General features: G+C 42.1%; 1 protein-coding gene across 3 annotated transcripts in view; it reads left to right on the forward strand.

Annotated features, from left to right (window-relative positions):
- Positions 1 to 22,709, forward strand: part of KIF20B (kinesin family member 20B) — a 73,671-nt gene extending 50,962 nt beyond the window's left edge. For 2 of the 3 annotated variants that reach the window (XM_073353810.1, XM_073353811.1), the window contains 8 exons: positions 2,710 to 2,865; positions 4,059 to 4,235; positions 7,948 to 8,073; positions 9,481 to 9,684; positions 12,237 to 12,335; positions 14,124 to 14,271; positions 20,633 to 20,775; positions 22,453 to 22,709. In XM_073353810.1, the coding sequence (XP_073209911.1) occupies positions 2,710 to 2,865; positions 4,059 to 4,235; positions 7,948 to 8,073; positions 9,481 to 9,684; positions 12,237 to 12,335; positions 14,124 to 14,271; positions 20,633 to 20,775; positions 22,453 to 22,530 (1,131 nt within the window). In that variant the 3' untranslated portion in view covers positions 22,531 to 22,709. Of the gene's footprint in view, positions 1 to 2,709; positions 2,866 to 4,058; positions 4,236 to 7,947; positions 8,074 to 9,480; positions 9,685 to 10,879; positions 11,048 to 12,236; positions 12,336 to 14,123; positions 14,272 to 20,632; positions 20,776 to 22,452 lie in introns of those variants that run through there. The other variant, XM_073353812.1, reaches the window with a different exon arrangement.
- The last annotated feature ends 414 nt before the right edge of the window (positions 22,710 to 23,123 follow it).

Genomic DNA, 23,123 nt, shown 5'->3' on the forward strand with positions numbered 1-23,123 from the left:
GAGCAGGACATCCGGCTCCGAGCCATTTTGATGGAGTCAGCCCTGACCCCAACACCTTTGCACCGCTCCCAGTCAGCACCGAGCACTGCAGGATCAGTGTGCAGCAACCCAATGGTGCCTTCCACCAGTCAACACCGATTCCCATCCACGGGACACTATAACATGATGAAGAAGAGGTCTTCTCCGTCAAAGCACCGGGGCAAGGCTGGGGGCGAGACTAGACCCGCGTTGGGCAGCTCTCGATCCCCATTGACCTTGCGGCCTCCAATTCAAGTTGAGCGGAGTAGCCCAGCCCTCTCCGAGCCAACCTCCACGGATGCCAGTGGCCACATTCAGGTGCCCTCAATGCTGGAGGCCCTGCAGGCAGCTCAAGACTATGTCAAGGTTATGATTCTCTACCAGTATTGGTTGCACCGACGTCAGCGGCTCCCCGGTCCAGAGCCAAACCGGCGCTTGGACCTCCGCAGTCGCCGCCCGGATGGTACTGTTCACAGTCGAGGGAAGATTTCCAAAGCCGCTCTCCACACAGTGAACATCCCACTCGCAGCCCGCACCAGTCCCCATCGACCCCCACCAGGTTGTCTGGCTGGGTGCCAAGCAGCAGGGGATCCAGGCACCGCTCTGCCTCAAGGGATTGCAGATCTCGCAATCACAATGTGTCCTGCCAGGACTGGAACAGATGGCACCGGAGGTCGCTGACTCCGAGAAGCTATCATAGCCCTTCGCGGTACCAATGTTAATGCCACTCTCGCTCTTTGTCCCGGTCGAGGTCCCCACCACAGCACCGCTCCCGCAGCCCAAGGTATAGATTGCTGGGAACCAGCCATCGCAGATCCGCCCGTCGGAGCTGTTCATGGAGCAGCCGTTACAGACGGTACTCCCACTCCTCCACGCCGGGTTCACAGTCCCAAGCCCGGCACGGCTCGCGACGCTGTCACTCGTTCCCATCCTGGAATAGCGGTAGATCGTATGCAAGCCCAGCCTCCCTTCGGAGTCGACAGTTGGTGAGTCTGCTCTGATGGTGCCACTAATGGGTCCCGTGGGCCCCGACGCAGCCCTCGATGGTGGCTCTCTCAGTGGCCGGAGCCTTGGAAAGACTGTCAGCCTCCCCCTATCAGCCCCCCAGGAAAGGGTCAGCAGAGCGCGCCTCCCAGTTCCACGCTCAGAAGGGGATCAAGTGTTGGCACCTGCAGCACTGGTGGGGATACAGAGTACCGCATCCCCATCCTCATCCTCCCCAGATGAGGCAATCACAGCACCTCCTCCCACTGTTCCTCAGGAGGACACAAAAGCCCACCACGAACTTTTGAAAAGGGTGGCATCAAGCCTCAACCTACAAGCTCAGGGGTGGAGGAACCCTCAGACTCCCTCTTTGATGTCCTCTCCAGCTACAGCGCCAACCAGGGCGGCTCTCCCCCTCCACGAAGGGGTGGCAAAGATCTCAAATGCCCTGTGGCAGACCCCAGCTTCCTTGCCCCCCATCTCTAAGAGGGCAGAACGAAAGTATTTTTTGCCCACCAAGGGGCATGAGTATCTGTATACCCATCCTGCCCCCAACTCTCTAGTGGTCGAGGCGGTCAACCATAAGGAGCGTCAGGGCCAATCCGCTCCTACCTCTAAGAATAAGGACTCAAGGAGACTAGACTTACTCAGTAGAAGGATTTATTCCCTCTCAAGCTTCCAATTGAGGGTGGCAAACCACCAAGCCCTGCTGGGCAGATATGACTTTAACTTGGGGGGCTCAATACCAAAGTTTGCGGACTCCCTTCAGGAGCATGATAAGAAGGAGTTTAAGCTCTGGTTGAGGAGGGCACAGCTGCCACCAGAGCGGCACTTCAGGCAGCCTTGGACGCGGCAGATGCGGCTGCAAGATCTATGGCCTCTGCAGTATCCATGAGAAGAGTGTCGTGGCTCCTGTTGTTGGGTTTGTCCAGAGAGGCACAGAGCTCCTTGCAGGACCTCCCATTCAACAGGAAAGCCCTATTCACGGAAAAAGCAGACGTGAAGTTACACGGTCTCAAGGACTACCGCGTGACATTAAAAACTTTTGGTCTCTATGTACCGGCCCCAGCCAGGGCCAAGTTCAAGCTGCAGGAAGCCCCCAGTCAGGCCACCCACTCCAGATACGAGCCCCCTTTATAAAAAAAATCAAGGAACTATAAAGAGCACCCACAGCGGCAATCTCAGCTGGGACCCTCCAAGCACTGGAAGGATTACCAAGGGAGGTGGTGGAATCTCCATCTTTGAGGTTTCTAAGGCCGGGCTTGACAAAGCTCTGGCTGGGATGATTTAGTTGGGGATTGGTCCTGCTTTGAGCAGGGGGTTGGACTAGATGAGCTCCTGAGGTCTCTTCCAATCCTAGTCTTTTATGGTTCTATGATTAGCCAAAGTTATGTACACTGGTGTAGATCAAAACACAAATGTTTATCCCATAATACCATTCCAAAAGTCTTTTTTTAGAAACTTTGTGCTATTTTTATAAGTAAAAGAGAGTTTATTTCAGGAATATGCAGGTATCCAGTTGGTGGGTTGATATTTCTTTGTTTTACTATTAGGTTTGTCTGTCTTGTCCTAAAAAATGTAACCGGGTGTCCTCCCTGCAATATGCAAAGATTGTCAATTTAACGTCAGCCTAACCTTGGAGAGCCTTCTCCCTGGCTAAGAAAAGATTTATACCTAACTCTTTAAATTTTTGATTACTTAATGCAGGAAATTGAAGAAAAGTATAGAACTGATAGAAAGAAATGGGTGGAAGAAAAAATGGGGCTTATAACTCAAGCAAAAGAAGCTGAGAATCACCGAAACAGAGAGATGAGAAAATTTGCTGAAGATAGAGAACGTCACGTAAAGCAACAAACAGAAGTGGTGAGTAATAGACCATCTGTTCTAATTCCCATGATGTTTTAAACAGGTTTCATAGAAGTTTAAAGGGCTTGATCCTGCAGAGTGCTTCCTGTGAGGTATCCTAACTCTTTTAAGTTGAGGGTATTTGGACTTTCAGAGGACTTCTTTTTTCTTCTTTTGTCATTTTACAGGAAAGTCAGGATCAGAGGTGCTCAGTTTGTAGTGTTCTTTATCATACACTTACCATAACTATTAAACATCTTAGGCATAACAGCAAATGAATCTGTTGGTTCCTCCGATGTTATTACCTCCCTAGTTACATATCGGTGAACAAGGAACACAAAGACTCAAAGTCGCTCCTCTTGAGTTAAGTCTCAAAAGGAGTCCTTACGTGAAAATGTACTGATTCCTCAACAGAGCTGAGGAGAACTCCCATTTAGGAAACAACTTTTCTAAAAGAAAATCAGTTATAAAGGGCATGGGGGGAGAGACTGTGGAAGGTTGAAGAGAAGCTAATTTTTCAGCCCAGATTTGTAGCAAAATCTATTATAATTGGTTTAAAATACAGTTTGTAATAGTGTGTATGGGGGGGAGAACATGACTGTTTTCCCATCCATACCACTTTCACAGCAGGGCTGTGGTACCCATTGTATAAATAAGATCTAGTGATAAGGCTGATACTATTCTACAACGTGGGTGGCCGCTTAGGCTAGCCACCTGACTATGTACTTAGGGGTTCGGGTGCAATTGTACCCAGGCAGCAGCCCAGGCTGCCATGGAGGCACCTGTTATTTTGAGATGCTAGCTTGAGCAGAGTTGGGAATTGCATCTCCTAGCTCAACTGTAGATGAACCCTTAGTTTACTCTTCAAATTTATGTTGGCTAGCTTGTAAAATACTCATGAGAAACAGTCAGGTTAGTTACATCAATAGTTGGAGGGGCTTTTTTTACTGAAATTCTGCTCTTGAAAAGAGAATGTGGGAACAAGATTTATTATTTAAAACCTCTTTTGTTTTTATACACTATCAAATGAAACTAAATTACTTGTTTCCGTTTGTGAAATAGAATACTTACGTAGGCTTAATTTCCTAGATTAATAGGGTCTTTCTTTTTCAGCGTAAATATAATAGTTAATCATTTGAAACCACGTACTTGGGACAGTTCAAATTGAAGGTGTTTCAGGGCTTTTCTAATCACTTTCCATTTTCGTTTAGGAGAAGCTTACTGCACAGCTGGCAGAAAAGGATAATGACCTGCAAAAGTGGCGTAAAGAAAGAGATCAGTTAGTCGCAGCTTTGGAAGTACAGCTCAGTGCTTTGGTTTCTAGCAACATTAAAAAAGATAAAGAAATAGAGGAACTGAAACATACCACATTAATGGGTTCAGGAAAGGTCAGTCTAGTTCTCCTTCTGTTCATTTTGATTTGTTATCTATTAGTTCTGTATAGCATTATCATATTGTTGCAGTCTTGATTTCAGAGCTGTGTTGGCTTCAAATATTGTCAACATTTCAGTGTTTAAGAGCAAATTTAAAAAATAAAACCAGCCCCATAGCTTGCTTTGGAAATGAACTGGCATTAGTGGACGGTGAACTTCCAAAGGTTCAGTGGTTCAGAAAAGCATTTGTAGTTTATTTGAACTCTGTGATCAAGAAACTGGATTGGAAATCTCCAACAGGCTTTCTTATGAAACTTCTAGTATTTTCTTGGACTACTCACCCTGAAAATTCCATGAGAAATAGCCTTTGTCGGCTTTTCATTTCCATCTCTGGTCCAGGCCAAGACCAGGAGGCACAGTGGCATGACAAGGGAAAAAACAAAAGCAAAAATCAAACGAAAGAGTTAACCCAACTTTCAAATTAAACTCAAAAGAAAAATTCCAAACATTTGTTATTTCCTTTGCTTTCTCAACTTTCTGTTTTGGCCAGTGTCAGAAACGGAACAAATTCTGTTACAATGCATTTGTAAGTCTTAAACATGAAAAGTGGGAACTAAATTAGTTGACATTTGATGGCTGTTTGGTGATTTATTAAATCAATTGATGGAGTCTCAGTCTAGTTTCTTGAGGTATTCATGTCACAAACCACCAAGACAATTATCACCTTTATTGGCAGTCCTGCCAGAGAGGTTATGAATGAAGGGGTATGGGGACTGAACTCATTATACCTCTGTTAGGACTGAACTGCATAGGCAGAATAGCATGAGGAAGATTAGGCTGCTTCTTCCCACGCTGTATGTGTTTTCTGGTACTGTGACAGTTCTCAAGTGCCCAGGACTGAATCACCTTGTTAACCACTCCTGTCTCCAGCTTGAGGAAGACTTGCTTGTGCTTAACTGGGTGTCTGTTCCCCAACACACCTCCAATCTGTTAGCCACCCAAACAGTTTCCTCTGAGCTATGCCAGCCCTTACTTTGACTTGCAGGTTAACAATAGATGCACCTCAGTTCCCGAGCCCCTTTGAAGCATCCCCTCACAGTGTTCATCCCTTTATCCGCTGAACACTCACAGTGCTACCAGGTCTGCCGTTCCCAAAGGAACAGGGTATTCACCAGCTTGTTTGATTCAATTCAGGATCAGCTCCTTATAACACAGAGTTGCATTTGTAGTTAAAACAATCATAAGTTTCTTGATTTTTTGATAATATTTAACAGATACTGAGGAAGGATAATGGAAATGGAAGGGGTACATATAAAACAAAATCAACACTTGCTTTCTGGAGACTAAACGAGCCCCCTTATAAAAAATCAAGGAACTATAAACAGCACCTTAATTTAACAGCTAACCTGTCTAAAGCAGTCTTATCTTGCCCAAAGCCTTTTTGCAGCACTTCCAACCAAGGCTGGTTGTGATACTGTTTCATGAATGTAATCACACAGCCCGACTACTTCCTAGGTGCAGGATAACAGAGTGCTTTCCTTGCCGCCGCACCTCCCCCTCCCCCCACTGTAGTCCAGTAAACGTTTGAAGTGTACTCCTAGAAAACACTCTTTTCCCCATGCTGTTTTTCTCTTCCTGATCATTCTTACAATCCTTAATCTGTGTCAAACTGTCTAGAGCGGCTCACAAGAGTGAGTGCTAACCTCAGGGTAGACTGTCAAGAAACAGGGCACAAACCCTAAACTGATTGTATATTCTATAATTAGTTTTCACCAAGTGAGAAGTGTGAACTCCTAAAGGACTATAATAACCTCAGCGTGAAGTCAGTCCTCTTTGGCACTCTGATCTATCTTGCCACCCAGGCAAGCCTTCCTTTGTGGTAGATTGTCTCTTATGCCAAAAAAGACAGTAGTATTCCGGTTACGCCCAGTACCAAATTTCTAAGTACAAATTCTTTTCTAAGGTCAGATCTGGACCACCTGGGTAGCTAAAGAAGTGTAGTTCAGCAGGGATTCTCTGTTGGTCTTGTTGATACATTTTGGTATCCAGACAGAACTCAACAAATACATTTTTCGTTCATTGATCTGGTCAAATTTCTGGTGTGAAGGAAAGCGGTCAACTCTTTGTGTCAGAGAATGCCTCACATGTTTATACAGTGTGCAGCAAAATGGTGTCTGGGCCTCAAGGTACCACAATAATACAAATAATTTATTGTAATCACAAAATATCTTTGCTACCCTAGAGTTTCTCCAGGATGGCTGGCTGGAATCCTACAACCAGGCATCTTTAGAAAAGTGGATTACATCCCTAGCAGCTTTCTTTTATGCAGGCACATTGGTCTTCCCAACTGAGTGCCCTCGGGTACCAAGATTCATCAGAACTCCCAAATTAGATAAACCTGGGGTCAGCTTTTATAGTTGCCATTACTTCTAAAAGACAAATTTTGAAATTAGTTCCTCAGTCTGTACAAGAACCACTCTATCTTAAGGAAAAGGTTATTCTGATAGCTCCAGAAACCTTTGGCCCGGGGCAAGTTCTTGTTCCCACACTTCATAGGAAATAGTTCGCTCATCATTTTTGTTCCAATCTTGAACACCCCTTTGGAAGATTGTAGCATAAGAAGGTATTCCTCGAGCTCTAAAGATGATATATCTCAGGCATGCAGCGTACATATGCCAATTGTACCCTTTTCATGATTCCATCCAAAATGCCTTAGAATTTCAAGGTTGCTGCAGGCAAAATGGTAAAATCCTGCACCAGTTTGCACACTACGCGTCTGGGAAACCATTCACTGAGGGAATCAAGGTTCCCTCCAGTGGCACTGTGGGAAGAAAGTGTCTGAGCCTCACCTAAGGGAAACTTGCAAAGTAGATTTCCATACCTCTGCAGAGGCATCTGTTGGTACAAAGGTGCTACTGGTTTGTTCCGAAATAATTCCTCAAGTTACAAAGCTTTCACTTTATATTGTGGAAACTTCATGTTCCTTCCTATTTCTGCCTATCATAACAACAATAGTTTAAATTCTGCTTTATCCTTCTACTCACTAACCCTCTCTTCTTCTGTGCATTGCTGCTTGCTACTGCCCATTTGGTGTAAATGAGGAGTGAAGCTGGGCAGCAGAATGAGAAATTTCTTACCTGATTATTTTCTTTTTGTTAGCAGCTTCTAGTTCATTGAACCCAATCTGGTAATTTGGTAAATGATTGTTACACAACTTGTAAAAATAATAATAATTTTTTTTCTCTGAAGGGAGACGCACACATACAGTTGCTCTAAGGTTAGTTTCAGAAATTTCAAGTTCTTGTCTTATTGCTATTAATTGATTGCTCCCGTGAATCTGCACCTTTGGAAGAACTTCTCTGGTGGCCTGAGCTGAAGAGCAGGACTCAGTCCTAGACCTTCCAGCAACAACATAAAACCACCTCCAAATTCCCCAGGTGGCAGTCCATTACCCATTTGTTATGAATGAGGAGAGAAGCTGCTAACAGAAAATTATCAGGTCTGAATATTTTCATGGTATAGTAATAGTGAAATGTTTCTTACAAAAATAAGTAGCTTTGGAGATTAACTGCATGGGTCTTTTGAAATGGTTTAATATTGTCTTCTTGCACAAACATTCATGAACTTAAACGTATTGAGCTTTTATATTGGAACACATAGGTAGCTCAAACATAATTCTAAAGCTTACACTCTAACATTGTTGTCACTCATTCTAAATCTTTTACAGTTTAAGGAAAAACAGAGAGAGAATAATCCTATAGCTGGACAAAGTATCCCAATAAGTTGCAATGAAGTTAAAGACAATCTATTATCACAATGTCCAAGCAGTGTGTCTTCATTAGATGAAACTGAGGTTGGTATATAACTTTCTTTTAGGTGATATGTGGTGATAAAGCTTTTGTCTAATAGACACAATAAAGCTAAAGAAATTATCTGTATAATGTTTTAAAATAGCAGTTCTCAAACTGTAGTCCACAGGCCTCTTCCTGGTGGCTTGCGGAGAACTGACAGGTCACTTGGTGCTGGTTCTTTGTTTCTAGCTGCTTCAGGGGTAACCAGGCTTTTCACTAATGCCTGTGGCTGTACTGACAAAAGCAATAAGAACCATGCTAAAGGGAGGGAGAGATTGGTGGTGGGCAGTCTCCTGGATCTGCCACAGACTTGGTGAATCCCATTACCCCTTTGCATGTTTATAAAAGAAGTATAATACCTACACTTCATGGGATCTAATTAAGGACCAACTGTGTTTGCAAAATGAGTGAGTCTTAGATGAGACTTTTTTTTTTTTTTAAGGCACTTTAAATGGGCTACACTTAAGGCAAGTTTGATACGCCTTCTTCAGATCCTGTGCAGGTTTATAAGATGGACAAAAGTCCCAACTCTCATTTAACTTGACCTTTTAAACTGCCAACTCTTTACTAACATGACATCTACATAATGAGTGATATCATTATATATCCACCCCTAGTTTTGGAAATGAGAAGGTGCAGGGATTCTTACTAGACTACTGTTCCTGGATGTGTGCTCCATCTTCTATATCAGCTGTAAGTTAGGAACCCTAGTGGGAACTGTTAGAAAGAAGGAGTTTTAACTTTCTTCCTTCTTTTCCTCAACCTCTGAGCTTTCTTGTTGCTGGAGGGCAGCAAGGTCTCAGTGCCCTACACCTCTACCATCTTTGCTAATATAGAAGTGTGGAAGGGTCTGCTACTCTATCCCTTCTCTAGCCTGTTTTCAGCTTGTCCTCTCCCTGAATAGCTCCTGTCCTTGGCTAATTTCCAAGTAGCAGTAGAGTGAAACTGATGTGATTCTAATGAGCTTTGCTGCTGCGCACAGGATACTGAGCAGCAGCAGCACAAACTTTCCAATCATGTTACTTGCTCTCTATTGTTGCTTTGGAAAGCAGTAAGCAGCTATAAAGCAAAGCTGGAGTTGTCTGTATACCCGAGGAGATGACTCAGTAAGAAAGCACTGCACTGGGTTCACATTTGGAAACTTATATTCGCAATCATGAAGGCTAGAAACTTACTTTTTTTGTTTTTCTTTAAAAAAAAAAAAAAAAAAAGAGGCTTACATTTTACAACAGTTGAAGATGTAGGCTCCCTCACATGCCATGGCAAGTTTCCCAAATGCCAATAGCCACTAAGTGTGTGTGGACCTTTTCTAGGGCTATGTTAACTTTTTATTTTTCATATCACAAAGTTATTTTAAAGCTTGTTTGACAATATTTTTGTTCTCTTTAATTCACCCCATGTGTCTGCAGGACCATTCAGACATTGTTCTGGACTCTTCTGAAGTATCTACAGAAAACGGGAAAGGTAGCAGGTTTCCTAAACCTGAGATGGAGATTCAGTTCACACCTCTGCATCCCAATAAAATGGAAGTGAAACACCAGGGCAGTGCCTTACCAGTGACTGTTAAAATGCCCAAGACAAGAAGGAAAAGGAAGAGTAATGAGCTAGATGAGGTAAGTCCTACACTGAACACGAGCTTTTTAAAATTTACAGTACACAATTAGATCTATTACCGTGATCAGTTTTTGTGTACCTTACTATACTGGCAGTGGAATCCTATCTTAAAATTGAAACACATTGTCCCTTGTGTATCTGATTTGTATTAGAGCCAGCTAAAAATATTCCTAATGGTATGTTTTGATATATTTAGACCAAAACATGACTTTAAATGCATGTAACATGATGTTAAAAGTCTTTGTGTACCATATAACTCATATTAGCTATGCTGAGGCAGTTGAGGGTGGGATTTCGGTGGGGAAGTACAGTGGTGATTTAAAACTGTGTATGATACACACGACTTGTGATTAAATGTGTGCTAAGGAGAGGTGCTACTGCTTTGGATTGTTTTTTTGTTTGTAGTTCCTAAACTGTGGCTTTAAAAATATGTAAAGGGTATCTAGTGCTCTGGATGAGCATCCTTTGTGGTGGCTTATCTTTTAGGGTGAAACAAAAAATAAAAATGTTCTCCAACTATGCAGATCAGCTACACAAAAATATCCTTTATTTTGTATAAGTATTTGACTCTGTCTTCATTTACTTAAGACCTGGGAGTGGTGGCTGACCGGGCTTTCATTTCCTGAAACCATCCTGCCTTTTTCCTTTTCTACTTTAGTCAGAAGCAATTGTAAATAATGACCAATTGAAAGAGTCAGTCTGTTAAAGCTAGTGCCAGATTGTAATATGAGAGCCAGGCCACACCCCCCCCGGGGCAACATCATGGTACCTGTCAGCCAGTGGCAGCCCTCTCTTGTGAGTTTGATGTAGGTCTATCTCAGGACTTCTAAAGAGTACTGGGATTGGCTGGTGGGCAGGAGGGGCTGTGGGTGGAAACAGGCTTTTTCCTGAAAAAGGGGGAAACTTTGTGCTTCATTAGAACCTTTCATCCAAGAATCTCAAAATGCTTGTTTCAGCACACTGAGAAATAGGTAAGGAAAGTAGAGGCTTCAGTTCAGTGACCTTGGAAATGGTATTAAAAATCACAATTTCTATATTTTGTTGTTTTCAAAACCTAAGTGCAAAAAGTAACTGTTGAAGACTGTGTAACCCAACATTGAACTGGAATTCTGCATTATAAAGTATTTTGGGAAAGAGAATATCCACAATTGTCAATTAAAATGACTTCCATTTCTTCAACCAATTTTCTTCAAGAGCAATATGGTTTCAAGCTGCTGGACAAGCAGATGTAGAAATAAGCATACTTCTGAAGGCCTTGGTCAGGTATTGAACCTATTTGTCTGGTATAGATGAGCAGGTTTCATCTAACATAGAGTTGCTGTAGATGAGTACTTTAGAGATCCTTTTATACCAAAATAGTCCCTCTTCATACCCCTTAGTGTTTAGATAAGTCACAATAACATTACAACACCACTGAACTAAAATTCGTTCCTTCTAGGACTATTTTCTTATCTGAATTTTATTGTTACCTATTTTTTTTAGTCTGGACAATTTTCTATTCTAATATACTTCCAATTTTTTTCTAAATTGGACACAGACCAAATAGGAAAACATTTTAAAAAAAAAGTCAGTCTTCAACAAACCTGAATATCCAAGTTAAAAGTACTGAATTATTTTGTTTTTATTTTTCTGAAACTTCCAAACCATGATTTTACAGACACAGGGTTGAAATTAGTGGATAAATGTCAGGCATAGGTGGTGGTAACACATTTTCAGACTAGAGGAGGAGAAGGAAAAAACTCCTTAGATACCTAAAAAGTACATGTATGAGAGTTGGTTTTAGTTGAGACTTTTAACAGGTTTAACATTTCAAATTAACAGTTTAACACAGGCTTCCATGTTTTTAATTCAGCAACTTCGTTCTTCACCTTATTTAGCTCTTCATTCCCTGCACAATTAGGTTTGCTTGGCAGCCCATGTACCTGAAATCACTCCTATGTGTTCTGTCTTTCTAAAAGAACCCAGCCACGAGTAAGTGTTATCAAAATCCCATGCCAGGATTTTCAACTAATATATTTGATTATATCTTTTGGTTGGTCTGTCAGTGTGCAATCTTGCTTTACACAGATCTTGAAAGAAAAGTTTATTATACATGGAAGTGACATCACATCCCAAAATAGAAGATGCCTTACACTGACAGCTCAACAATGGTAAAATGCTACCAACCTGAATTTACATCAGGAAGCTAAATTTACATTCATTTATTGAGTGACTTCAGACTTCAGTTTTAAGAAATTTGACAAAAGAACACCCATATAGATGAAATGGTGGAGAAGAAAAATAGCAAATGTCAGAATGGGATAACTACCATTATTTCCAGTTGCCTTTAATTCAGAAGATTTAAACTTTGATTTAGGTGTGAATAAGTACCGTATCTCTATTATGTACCACTCAGGAAATGCTGGCTAGTAGCTCATCAATATCTGACTATAGCAATTCAGATGTTGGCTGCTTCTTTAATACGCATAACACTGCTACTTCTCCCAGAAGAAATTTTGTAAGCTGAGATGCAAACTGCAGTTGAAGTTTAGCATATACTTCATTTTCTCAGGAACTTGTCAAGAGTGAAAACAAGAAAAATGCCACACCTACTGCTGATGTTAGTTCACCTGTAAAGTCCAGTTCTGCTAAAATCAGCAAGAAGAAAATGGTTTGTTTTATTCTGTTCTTCAAGTTGGTTCGGACATTTTATGTGAATATAGATATATGCAAATAATTAAGAGGCTTTGAAAAGGAACGTTTTACTAAGCAGTATTTCTGCTTTATGTATATACTTGTCTGGCATCTCCACACCATCTTATGGTGCCATCCCATCAGATTCTGCAAGTGAGTCAAAGATGGTAAATCTGTATTAGGCAGGGAGATCTTTAAGGAATACCTCTGTTGCACAGCTTCTCTCCTCATTCATTACTCATGGGCTAATACTCCTCACCTGTGGAACTTGGAGGTGGTCCACTGTTGTTGCCTGAGGCTCCAGGGATAGGCTCTGCCTTTCAGCTCAGGCCTCTCCAAATTTTCTGCCTGCAATGGTGGCACAAGTTGGTGGTTCAGTTTCTCCCAGCCACTTTGTTTTAAAACCTTTATTTTTATTCATTTTTGTGCAGTTGTGACTTTAATCTTCCTCCTCCTCCTTCCCTCCATTGGGTAAATAGCAGCATAATGTTTTCAAACACCTGGATCTGCAACTGGAGCACCAACTTTTCAGACTCCTCTGCCCCCACTGAGGCATGGCAGAGCTGTCCTGCAAACATCTGGCTTAAATCTAAGCAGTGCTCCCGACATGAGGCAGCCCTTACAGGCTTTACAGAGAGTGAATTTGCCCTGCCTGTGGCAGTCAGCTGACACATATCCCTGAGTACCTCTGATAATTTTTGTGATTCTTCTATCATTTTTTTCTATTTATAAAATGAGTTTCTCTCCACTGTTGTTGTGCTAAGAACTCTCACAGACAGAGGAAAATGGTTGGCTAGATTAGTAATGATAGTTGTAATGCAGTATCATGTACAGGCCCAAATCACGTCAAGCTAGGAGCATTTGAGGTAGGTGCTGTGCAAAGGCATAGTTATACACGATCACACCTAGTCCTGGATTTGTGTAGACCAACCTTTGTGTCTAGGTAGCAAGAACCCCAAGATCCCCATGGACCCAAAGGTGTGCCTAAATGGATCCTATGGAAGAATCAGGCCCTAAATTAAGTCAAGAAACAACAAATGGGCAAATGGGAATGTTCTGTCCAGAGGAAACCCTGAAACTAACTAGACACAATGCTGCCTAATACCCAATAACAGTAAAATTGCCGAAAAATACCTTCCCTGAATCTTTTAGTCATAATAGAGCAGGTAAAAAAAATTCCAGACAACTGTGATTTTTTTTTTTTAAGTTGTGCCGTACAATTGTTTAATGTTGCTGAGTGCTATTAAACTGCCACCATTTCCCACCATATATCAGGATGAAACAATCCATGTATGTCCCAATAATTGTTTGGAAGGTACTTTGAAATCCTCTGAAGTGCAACAAAATTGTGTGGTGTTAAAGCTCTCCTAGAGTAAGTTTCAATATGCACACAATACATGGAGTGAAATCCTGGCCCCTTTGAAGTCAATGGGAATTTTGCCACTGATTTCAGTGAGGCCAAGACCCCTGTTTTTTATAATGTTATTTATATCTTGGTGGATTTTTGTGTTGCAAGACATTGTTTTGTTAAACTCTGTTGCAGCCTGAATATTCAGATTGACTTTGCTATGCATATTAGTACATACACAAATGTCCTTAGTCCTCAAAGAAGGGAACAGAGTTAGGTATAAATTAATAACTGCAGTCCATATGTAATGTTAAAAAGTAAAAATGAGCCATCTGATTATCAAACTTAATTTGTGGACTAAAAGATAAGTGAAATTGTGGTTCTCTACTTAAAATATTAACTAGTATTTCTGTTTAGATGGCCACTACACAATCATTTAGAAAGGAATACCCCTTAAGAAAACAAGTATCAACTTCAAGTACAAAGTCAACTCAGAAAAAAGATGGAACCCTACAAAAGCTTGGAGATTTCTTTCAAAGTTCTCCTACAATTATTCACTCCAAAGGTTTGTATAGTGCAAACTAGAAGACCTCTCTTTTTCTGTGATTCCTATTAGAAAATGTAGAAAGGGGACAAGTGGCTAAAGTAATATATTGGCTTGCAAATGTGGCATAATAAATGCTTCACAAATGCAATGTATGGCTATTTGTTCTTCCACAATTCCGGACATCTGGGCCACTCTCCTCTCTGCAGCTCGCAAAGGTTGATCAACATTTTGGCACATGGTCTGACCACGCCCCCTCTGCTCCTGCTTGCTGCCAGTTTCTCTGCTGCCGCAGCAGTAGACAGTGGCAATTTCTTTTGCTCCTGCGCTTACTACTTCTAATTTAACTTTTCTGCCCAGATATTTGGGCAGTGGGGAGTAGTTGTTCTCCCTCCTTCTACTCCCTGGGTCAGTTAACCCTTCAGGGGTATAACCCTCCCCGAGCCTCTGCTGCAGTGTCTCCCTTCTGGCTCCTCCACCCCTCACAGGCATGGCAGAGCAGGCAAGAAAGTACTGCATTAAATCCTAGCGGTGCTCTATATGGAGGAACCTTCCCAGGCTTGGCAGAAGCCAAACTGTGCCCAGTCTGCACTCAGCCTTCTGTCCCTAACTCCGCTAGGTCCCAGGGCTGTGAGGCAGGCAGGCAGGTGGAGTCCCCTACACACCGAGGCAGCCGCTAGTCCAACTGGGGGAAAATGGGCCAGGAACACTAGTGCAGAGGAAGGAGAGGCTCCAGATCCAGAAGCAAAGAGGACCCTGACCATCATCTCAGGAAGTAAGTCCACGGGGACCCCTACAGAATAAAGAGGGGAGGCTTTTTGGGCCACAACTCCCTCTCCTCCCACCTCAAGTCTTAAAGAGGGTCCTGAACATTCTGGGGAAAGAAACAGGTCTTTTAATCAACCTCCCTCCCAAGTCAGCCAGGACGGCTTGGATAATGAATTCCCACCCCCCTCCCAGGAGAGGAGGATTCTGAGACAGACCTCTCAAGGGGGCTCCAGGCCCTAAAGAAAGTAAGCCACAAGAGGCCTCACCAAAGCCACAGAGACCTTCTACATTCCCAAAGCATGCAAATAAGATTACCCCAAAAAACAAACAAACAAAAACCTAAAAATGGAAAGCAAAAACCCAAATAATCTGGAGATACGAGTCCTTTGATGACGACGACGACGACTCCTCTACTGAGGAAGACAAGTTACCTGGCTCTGAAACTTGAACAGGCTTCTTTAAGCCTCAGTGTAAATTTCTCCCCTCAAAATCCTCCCCTGAGGCTGCAATATCCCTTCACTCCTCCTTCGAAGAACCAGCCTGATAAGGGCAAGCCTATTAACAAGAGCAATCTCAGGCTCTATAAAATTCAAGAACCAAAGAGCTCTATTGCTGAGACACCAAAGGTTGATGCTCCTGTAGTATCCCTCACCAAGGACATGGTTATTCCCTCCGAAGGGGAGTTCTACCCTAAGGAACCCATGGATAGAAAGATGGAGCCCACTCTCAAAAAGGGCTCTGAAGCCACCTTCACCATCTTCCTGAGCATCCCTAGCAGCAACCTGCTTTGCAGAAGCTTCTCATTTCTGACTGGAAGCTCTCAAAGCCTTAGGGTGATTTCTGTCCTTAACTTTGGCTCCACTTTAAAGAAAGTCTTTCTAGCAACAACAGCATTTGTAGCTGAAGCCTCAGTGGATGCAATGAGGTTCTCAGCCTGAGCCCGAGCCCTGGCTTCTACCATGGCTTCTACCTCATTAGCCAGGTACCACCTATGGCTTCGACCTTGGAGTGTGGATATTCACTCTAAGCGGCTCCCAAGATTGGCCAAGTTTACAGGCTTCCTCCTTTAGGAAGAAAGCTGTGATATAGTGGTGTTTAACAATGCAGAAAATCCAGACAATCTCTCCCCTCCCCACTAAGCGCCCTTGGGAGACACTATAGACCGGCCTTCAAACAGAGGCGCTCCTTCACTTGTCAGCACAGAAGTGCCAGCAAAGGGGCAACAGATTCCCAAAGGGACAACAGTGGAATCACAGTCTAAGGGGAAAGTCCAGATGAACGTCAGCCACACACAAATCCACTTGGACAGATCACATAAGCTTCCTCCCAGAGCTGAAGCTAAGGGGCAGGATTTCCCATATCCTAGCAGAATGGTTTTCATACACCACTGGCAAGTAAGTCAGGGAAATAGTGAGCCAGGGATACTCCATCAAGCTGCAGGCTCTGCTCCATCTTTTCCTTCTTGCAGTCACCCAGCTTCAACGACCCTGTAAAACACAATCTGATCCACAACAAAATATATCCGCTTCTGGATATGGGAGCTGTAGTGTTCCCTCAGAAGAACTCTACTCCCTCAGAAGAAGGTTCTACTCCATCTTCTTCATTGTACAGAAATACAGGGGGTGGGGAGGTGTCAGAGCCATTCTCAACCTCAGAAGTCTCAAGTGGAGGAACAAAATAAAGTTTCAGATGGAGACCCTGGCTGTGGTTTCATCCTTCCCCCAGGAGCACTTCTTGGCTTCAGTAGATCTAACTGACTCATATCTCCATATCCCCATCAGACTGTGCCACCACAGGTTTCTGAGGTTCGCCTCCAGCAGGAAACATAATCAGTAGCGAGTACAGGTCAAGTAGGAGTGTTTGTCCCCCAGGGTTTTTAAAAAGGTGGGGGTGGCAATAGCGAGACTCAGGTTGCAGGGAATTCAACAGTACCCTCGATGACTACATGATCTGAGCTCCATCACAGTCAGCAGCGCACAGGATTTTTCCAGGAGCATGTCTTTGTCGGTGCCAACAGAAGTTCTCTGGTTCCATCCAGGAATTTGTTTTCTTGCTCCCGAGTTGCAGGAGGCCTACTATAGCACTATTCCTCCAACTGCTATGACTCCTGGTGTCGTGCATAGGGATCACTCCATGGGCACAATCACACATTAGTATGAATGCTTGAAAACTTCTAAAGATGTGGGACCACACCCAGAACATCAAGTACAGGTTCTAACACAGATGTTCAACTCCTTATAATATTGGTTGCCCTATAACAGGTACTGCAAAAGCATGCCCATCTGTCTTCCAGATCCTTTAGTCCTTGGAACCAATGCCAGCCTGGAGGGCTAAGGAACTCATTTGGAGATCCAGGGCATTTAGAGTGAGGAGGAAAAGGCTCACAACATAAAGCTCATAGAGCTGAGAGTAATTAAGCTAATTCTGCAAAAGTTCCAGCCCACCTTAACGGGGAACCATTACCTGATTCAATCAGACAATATGACTACAGTCACCTATTTAAACAACCAAGGAGGAACAAGGAGTCCAGCATTACACGCAGAAGCAATGGAAATTAATGGGGTGGGTGGAACAGTCCTCCTTTCCCTCAGAGTGATCCACATCAAAGAAACCTTAACCAAAAGGCAGACTGGCTCTGCCAGCCCAGGATTAACAACTCCTAATGGTGCCTACATCAGGAGGCTTTCAGTTTTGTTGTTCAGCTGTTGGGCCTCCCCAACATGTTCGCAAAATTGTATGAGATGCAAAGAGGCCAAAATACTTCACAAGGGAGGCAGGCCCCAGATCCATGGGAACAGATGCCTTACCACACAGTTGGCCATGGGGCATACTTTACACATTTTCACTCTTTTCCACTACTGGGAAAGGAGGTCCAAATACTAAAACAAGAACAGGCAATGATAATACTGATAACTCCTCATTGGTCAAAGATTTTGGTTCTCAGACCTGTTGGAGCTGAAACTTAACCTTCTGTGCAGATGTCCTCTTCTTCATCCAAACTCAAAATGGCTTCAACTAATAGCCTGGCTATTAAGAGGGAAGCACAAGAAGGTCTCAGTCTGTCCACCAGTGTCATTAAAATATTGCTTTAGTCTAGGACAGTAGCCGCACTAAAAGCGTACTCTTCTCTCTGGTCTAGACTCAACAACTGGTGCCAAGAGCACAATGCAAATCCCAGAAATCCAGGAATGCCAACCATTCTGGACATTCTCCAAGAAGGCATAGACAGAGGCCTTCAGCCCAGGACCATTGCGCATCAGATGTCTGCTCTTTGTAGTGTGTTTTATTTGCAGGATCCTCTGACTCCCTGGCAAACAGTCCACAGGTAACCAGATTCCTTCAAGCAAAGTAGCTAGATCTACACTGGGATCTTCTGCTAGCTTTGAGGGACCGGAAAAGCCATCCCTTCAAGCTTCTAATGTCAGTGTAAGCCTTTAATTTATCCACTAAAGCTGGTTTCTTAGTAGCTGTCCTGTCTGCCAAGCGAGTATTGGAGATGGCAGCAGTATCTATACAAAAACCTTACACATGTTCCATGAGTACAAGTGGTGCTTTTGACACCAGAATCCTTTCTTCCTAAGGTAAATTCCTCCATCCAGACTTCTCAAGAAGTTGTGCTTCCATTGTTCTGTCCAAAACCACAATATCCAACTGAAAAAGGCATGGCACACCTTAGGTGTCAGAAGAATGTCAAAAGTCTATCTGAAGTATACAGAATCTATGAGAAAATCGGGCTCCCTATTTGTGTCTTTCAATCTGAAATGCAAGGGACTCAGAGTCTAAGTCCTGTTGTGGGAAGCCTACAAATCACCAAAGGCTTCTGTCCTAGCAAGGATCAAGGCACAAGATCACAAGGCACAAGATCCTTAACACCCTCAAGAGCAGAACAAGCAAGTGTGTCACTTCAGAAATTTGAAAGCTGCCACTTGGTCTCCAGCATTAAGAACTACAAGGTGGACCTTCTGTCTTCTACAGAGGCCTCCTTTGGCAGGAAAGTGCTGCAGGTGGTGGCCCAGAAATAATACAGACTCTTGAACAAGCTGACAAAAAGAGGAGTATTTCTTTCCTACCAACTTTTGTTTCATAATCCTCCGTACATCTCTTCACCGCTTGCTACTCCCCAAACATCCAGAAGTGTGGGAGAGCTGGCGAGCAAAATAAAAAAAATTCTTCTAGATGATTTTCCATTCTGCTAGCAGCATGTCCCACAATATTCCCCACCCTGGACGGCTCATGAGTCAAGGTTGAGATATGGAAGGGTTACCATATGTCCATCTTCTTTGGTCTAATGTACATAGTTGTTTTATCTCTGGAATATTTGTTAATGTTCTGCAAATTTTATAGTTTGGGAGTAACTCGTCTGGCAGCAAACAGAAGCAGAGAAGGCATGGCCTGACCATGCAGTGCCAAAATGCTGATCTGCCTTTGTAAATTGCAGAGAAAGGAGAGCAGCCCAGACATCCAGAATTGTGGGAGACGCTGCTTGCAGAAAGGAAACTTTTGGTAGGAAATTTTTCTGTTCTCTTGAGCATACTTTACCAGTCTATTCTAAGTTTGGCTGTGTTGGACGTAAATGGAAAGCACAACTATTGTTTTATTTTAGCTTTTCTAATTTAAAAATAGAATTACTGCCCAATAAAACATCATAAAATGAATAAAATATTTGCCATTTTTTATTGTTGTTTCTATAGTAGTTTGATCAACGCCTATTTTATTAGGCACCGTACAAACAAAAAAGACAGTCTCTGCCCCAGGGAGTTCTCAATCTAAGATTCAGTAAAGATGTAACAGGTAAACAATAGAGTGGGAGTGCAAGATTATAACTAGGCTTGGAAGAATTAGATTTTTATCAATAAATGTCAGTAAACATTGATTTCACTGTACACATGCAAACAGACAAAATATTTCTTTTGCTAATAATCTAAATTTACAGATAGACAAAATAAGAAAAATGCAGCTTGAGAACTTAGATTTTGATTTTAAGAATATTTACTATTATATTTTGATGTGTGATCTTGACAACTTGTGTTTGAACAGTTATAAACTTTTAACTTTTTGTACTCTGTCTAATGTCATTAAATTATTGCCTGAGTCCCCTAAGGGAATTTTTTTGTTTAAAAAAAAAAAAAGCTTTAAAATTGATATCAGTCTAAATTGGAAAAAAAAATAATTCTACATGTGCATAAATTTGTCAAAACAATAAGTCACTATTTTTAATTAAGTTTATAATAGGGCATGATTCTGATCTTTATTTCACCTTGATAGGTAAGAGTAATTTCAAGGAAGTCAGTGGGATTGCTGTACAATTGATAGCAGAATCAAACTCCAAATCTGTCCCTTCCTAGGAAGTAAAAAAAATTTCTTAATATGGCTTAATTTATTTGGCACACGCAGGTTTGCTGTGATCCATATTTTCTAAATCTCTTTTCAAAATCAAATGTGTCTGTATAGTAAAGCAAGGTTTTATTCAAACTATTTCCTCTTTAAAAAACCTTTTCAACTGTGATTAGAGGAGTATATTTTAGCTTTTTAAATATTCCCTTGATTTCTTCTAATTAATGCTCTTTTTGTTTAAAAAATAATAAAATATTGATTAAAATAAAATGTCTTGCAGCAAAGAAGCTGATTGCAACAATAAGCTCCCCCAAATCTACAGAAGTGGAAACTCACAAAGCAAAGGAGCAAAAGCCGAAACGAACCAAGCGAAAGCTGTACTCAACTGACATTTCCTTTCCTTTAGACATTCCTGGTGACGTGGTAAGTGACATATTTTCCACACATGCTGCAGTGAGATAAGTTAACGGCTTTCAGAAAGCTGATTTAAAGGGACACTGTCAACCTGAGATCTATTCAATTTACAAAAATGAGTTAAAAATTTTGACGTACTTCAGTTCCTCCCTGACTCCACTTTGCCAATCTTCATGGTTTTACAACTGCATCTTCTTTTTTCTCCTCTTGTCTCTCCTCTCTTTGCAGTTGTTTGCAAGACCTGTATAAATGGGAGAAGCTGAGTTGCTCTAGAGGGAATATAGTGAAAGTGCTGCCAAATGTACAAACTGACCCATTCCTTTCTCTAATCATAATCATTTTGGTGGGGGCATCACAAATGTTTTCAGATATTATAGTTAACAAGAAGTGATTTTTTTTTTCAGTTGACTGCATCTATTTAAATGTAAAAGGAAAATGATAAATGGAAATGGATACCTATATAACTAATTAATGAATAAGGAAAATACTTGATTTAAACCCTGAGGATGAGATTCTGTGCTGCATCGCTAAGAGTTGTAGCACAGAAGTGGCAACCAAGGGAAGTGGGGAGAGTGTCTTAAACCACCTGTTGTGTTGTCCTGATCCTGAGCTACTCCAGGGCTGGAGAGTCTCCTGGTGTAACTTAGCTTACACAGGACTACAGGCCTGTCCAACCTATGGAAGTCTCCTGTAGCTGCCCTATGATTTGGAGCTATACCTAGAAGCTCCACTGCCTTGCATGCTGGGATACCACACTGACACATCCCTCCTAGTGCAGTCCCTGACATGTCCCATATGCCAGGGCTTGCAAGAGGGTCTTTGGAGACCCCTTTGGAGAGGGTCTTTGGAGGGTCTTTGGAGCCTTATGGCTCTCTGCAGTTCTTGCACTGGAGGAATACTCCACCAGCTAGAAGCAGAGCTTTTAAGAACCCTTTATTCTGCTCTGGTCCTTTTTCCTATTGTGAAGGGGCCAGAGCAGGGAATGAGGATCTCAATCTTATGCCTCAATCCTACAAATTCCTATGCAAATGAGTAATCCCATTAATTCTAATGAGAGCAGTCTGAATGGGGGAGGCACAGACTGCATAGGATCCAAGTTGCTGGACAAACCAGGGAATGTCAAGGGAAGATTAAACTTTTATTTTTGTTTTGTTTTACATGTTGTATGCAGTGGTGGTGTAGCCAAGTCAGTCCCAGGATATTAGAGAGACAAGGTGGTTGGTAATACTTCACTCACCTCATCTCACTTTTGTTTTTACTTCTTTACTTTTTATTTTGGTAAGTTAGTGCTAGAAGTTTAGGACTGGAAATTGTTTCCAATCAGAATGGTTTCACAATTAATTTATTCTCCCATTAATTTCTATGCAAACATAGTCTGACACATCCTAGTCCTTGCTAGGATTTTTTTTTTTTCCCCATGAAATTTATGTGGAGCTCTGTACACTGACCTAAGGCTACTATGGATCCTTTTTTAAAAAATTCAGTAGCAATATTGTGCAATTTATTATGCATCTAGCTCAGGGGGACACTAGAAAAGTGGTGGGTGTTTTATGCAGCTAACTGCATGAACACAGCCATCTGCATACAGATATCTAGAATCATGTATAGAGTGACATTGACATGATTCCATATTAAACATTTATCTGAGGAAAAGCAAAAATAACTTTCAAAATGTCTTTTTTTTAGATTGCTATGGACCAAAAGGAAAAGGAAAGTGATCATCTAATCATCAAGCGACGACTGCGGTCAAAAACAGCAAGATAAATGGTCATGTAGAAGCATGTTTATATAATTCTTAATCAGGTCATATTTCTATTGTATTATTTTCAGTTGATTGTATATAGTTAAAACTGTAGATCCTTTATTATACTCCCATTGCCGCTGTATAGTTTTTCCTTTGTTTAAACCTTCAGAAGTACTGTATAAAATTGTGAATCCATTAAAGCTGAAATGTAGTTTAAAAAGTTTTTATATCTGTGATTTGTTTTAAAATTTGATGTCTTTTTAAAAGAGTTCAGGAATGCCACTCTTAAGTGAGCATAAGAACAGCCACACTGGGTCAGACCAGTGGTCCATCCAGCCCAATATCCTGTCTTATGACAGTCACCAATGCCAGGTGCTGCAGAGGGAATGAACAGGCAGTCATCAAGTAATCCTTCCCCAATCACCCATTCCCAGCTTCTAGCAAACAGAGGCTAGGGACACTTCAGAGCATGGTTTTGCATCCCTGCCCATACTGGCTAATAGCCATTGATGGACCCATCCTCCATGAACTTATCTAGTTCTTTTGTGAACCTTGTTATAGTCTTGGCCTTCACAACATCCTCTGGCAAAGAGTTCCAGAAAGAGTTTGTGCG

The sequence above is a fragment of the Lepidochelys kempii genome, chromosome 7, assembly GCF_965140265.1.
Source record: "Lepidochelys kempii isolate rLepKem1 chromosome 7, rLepKem1.hap2, whole genome shotgun sequence".
In the NCBI taxonomy this organism is placed as follows: domain Eukaryota; kingdom Metazoa; phylum Chordata; order Testudines; family Cheloniidae; genus Lepidochelys; species Lepidochelys kempii.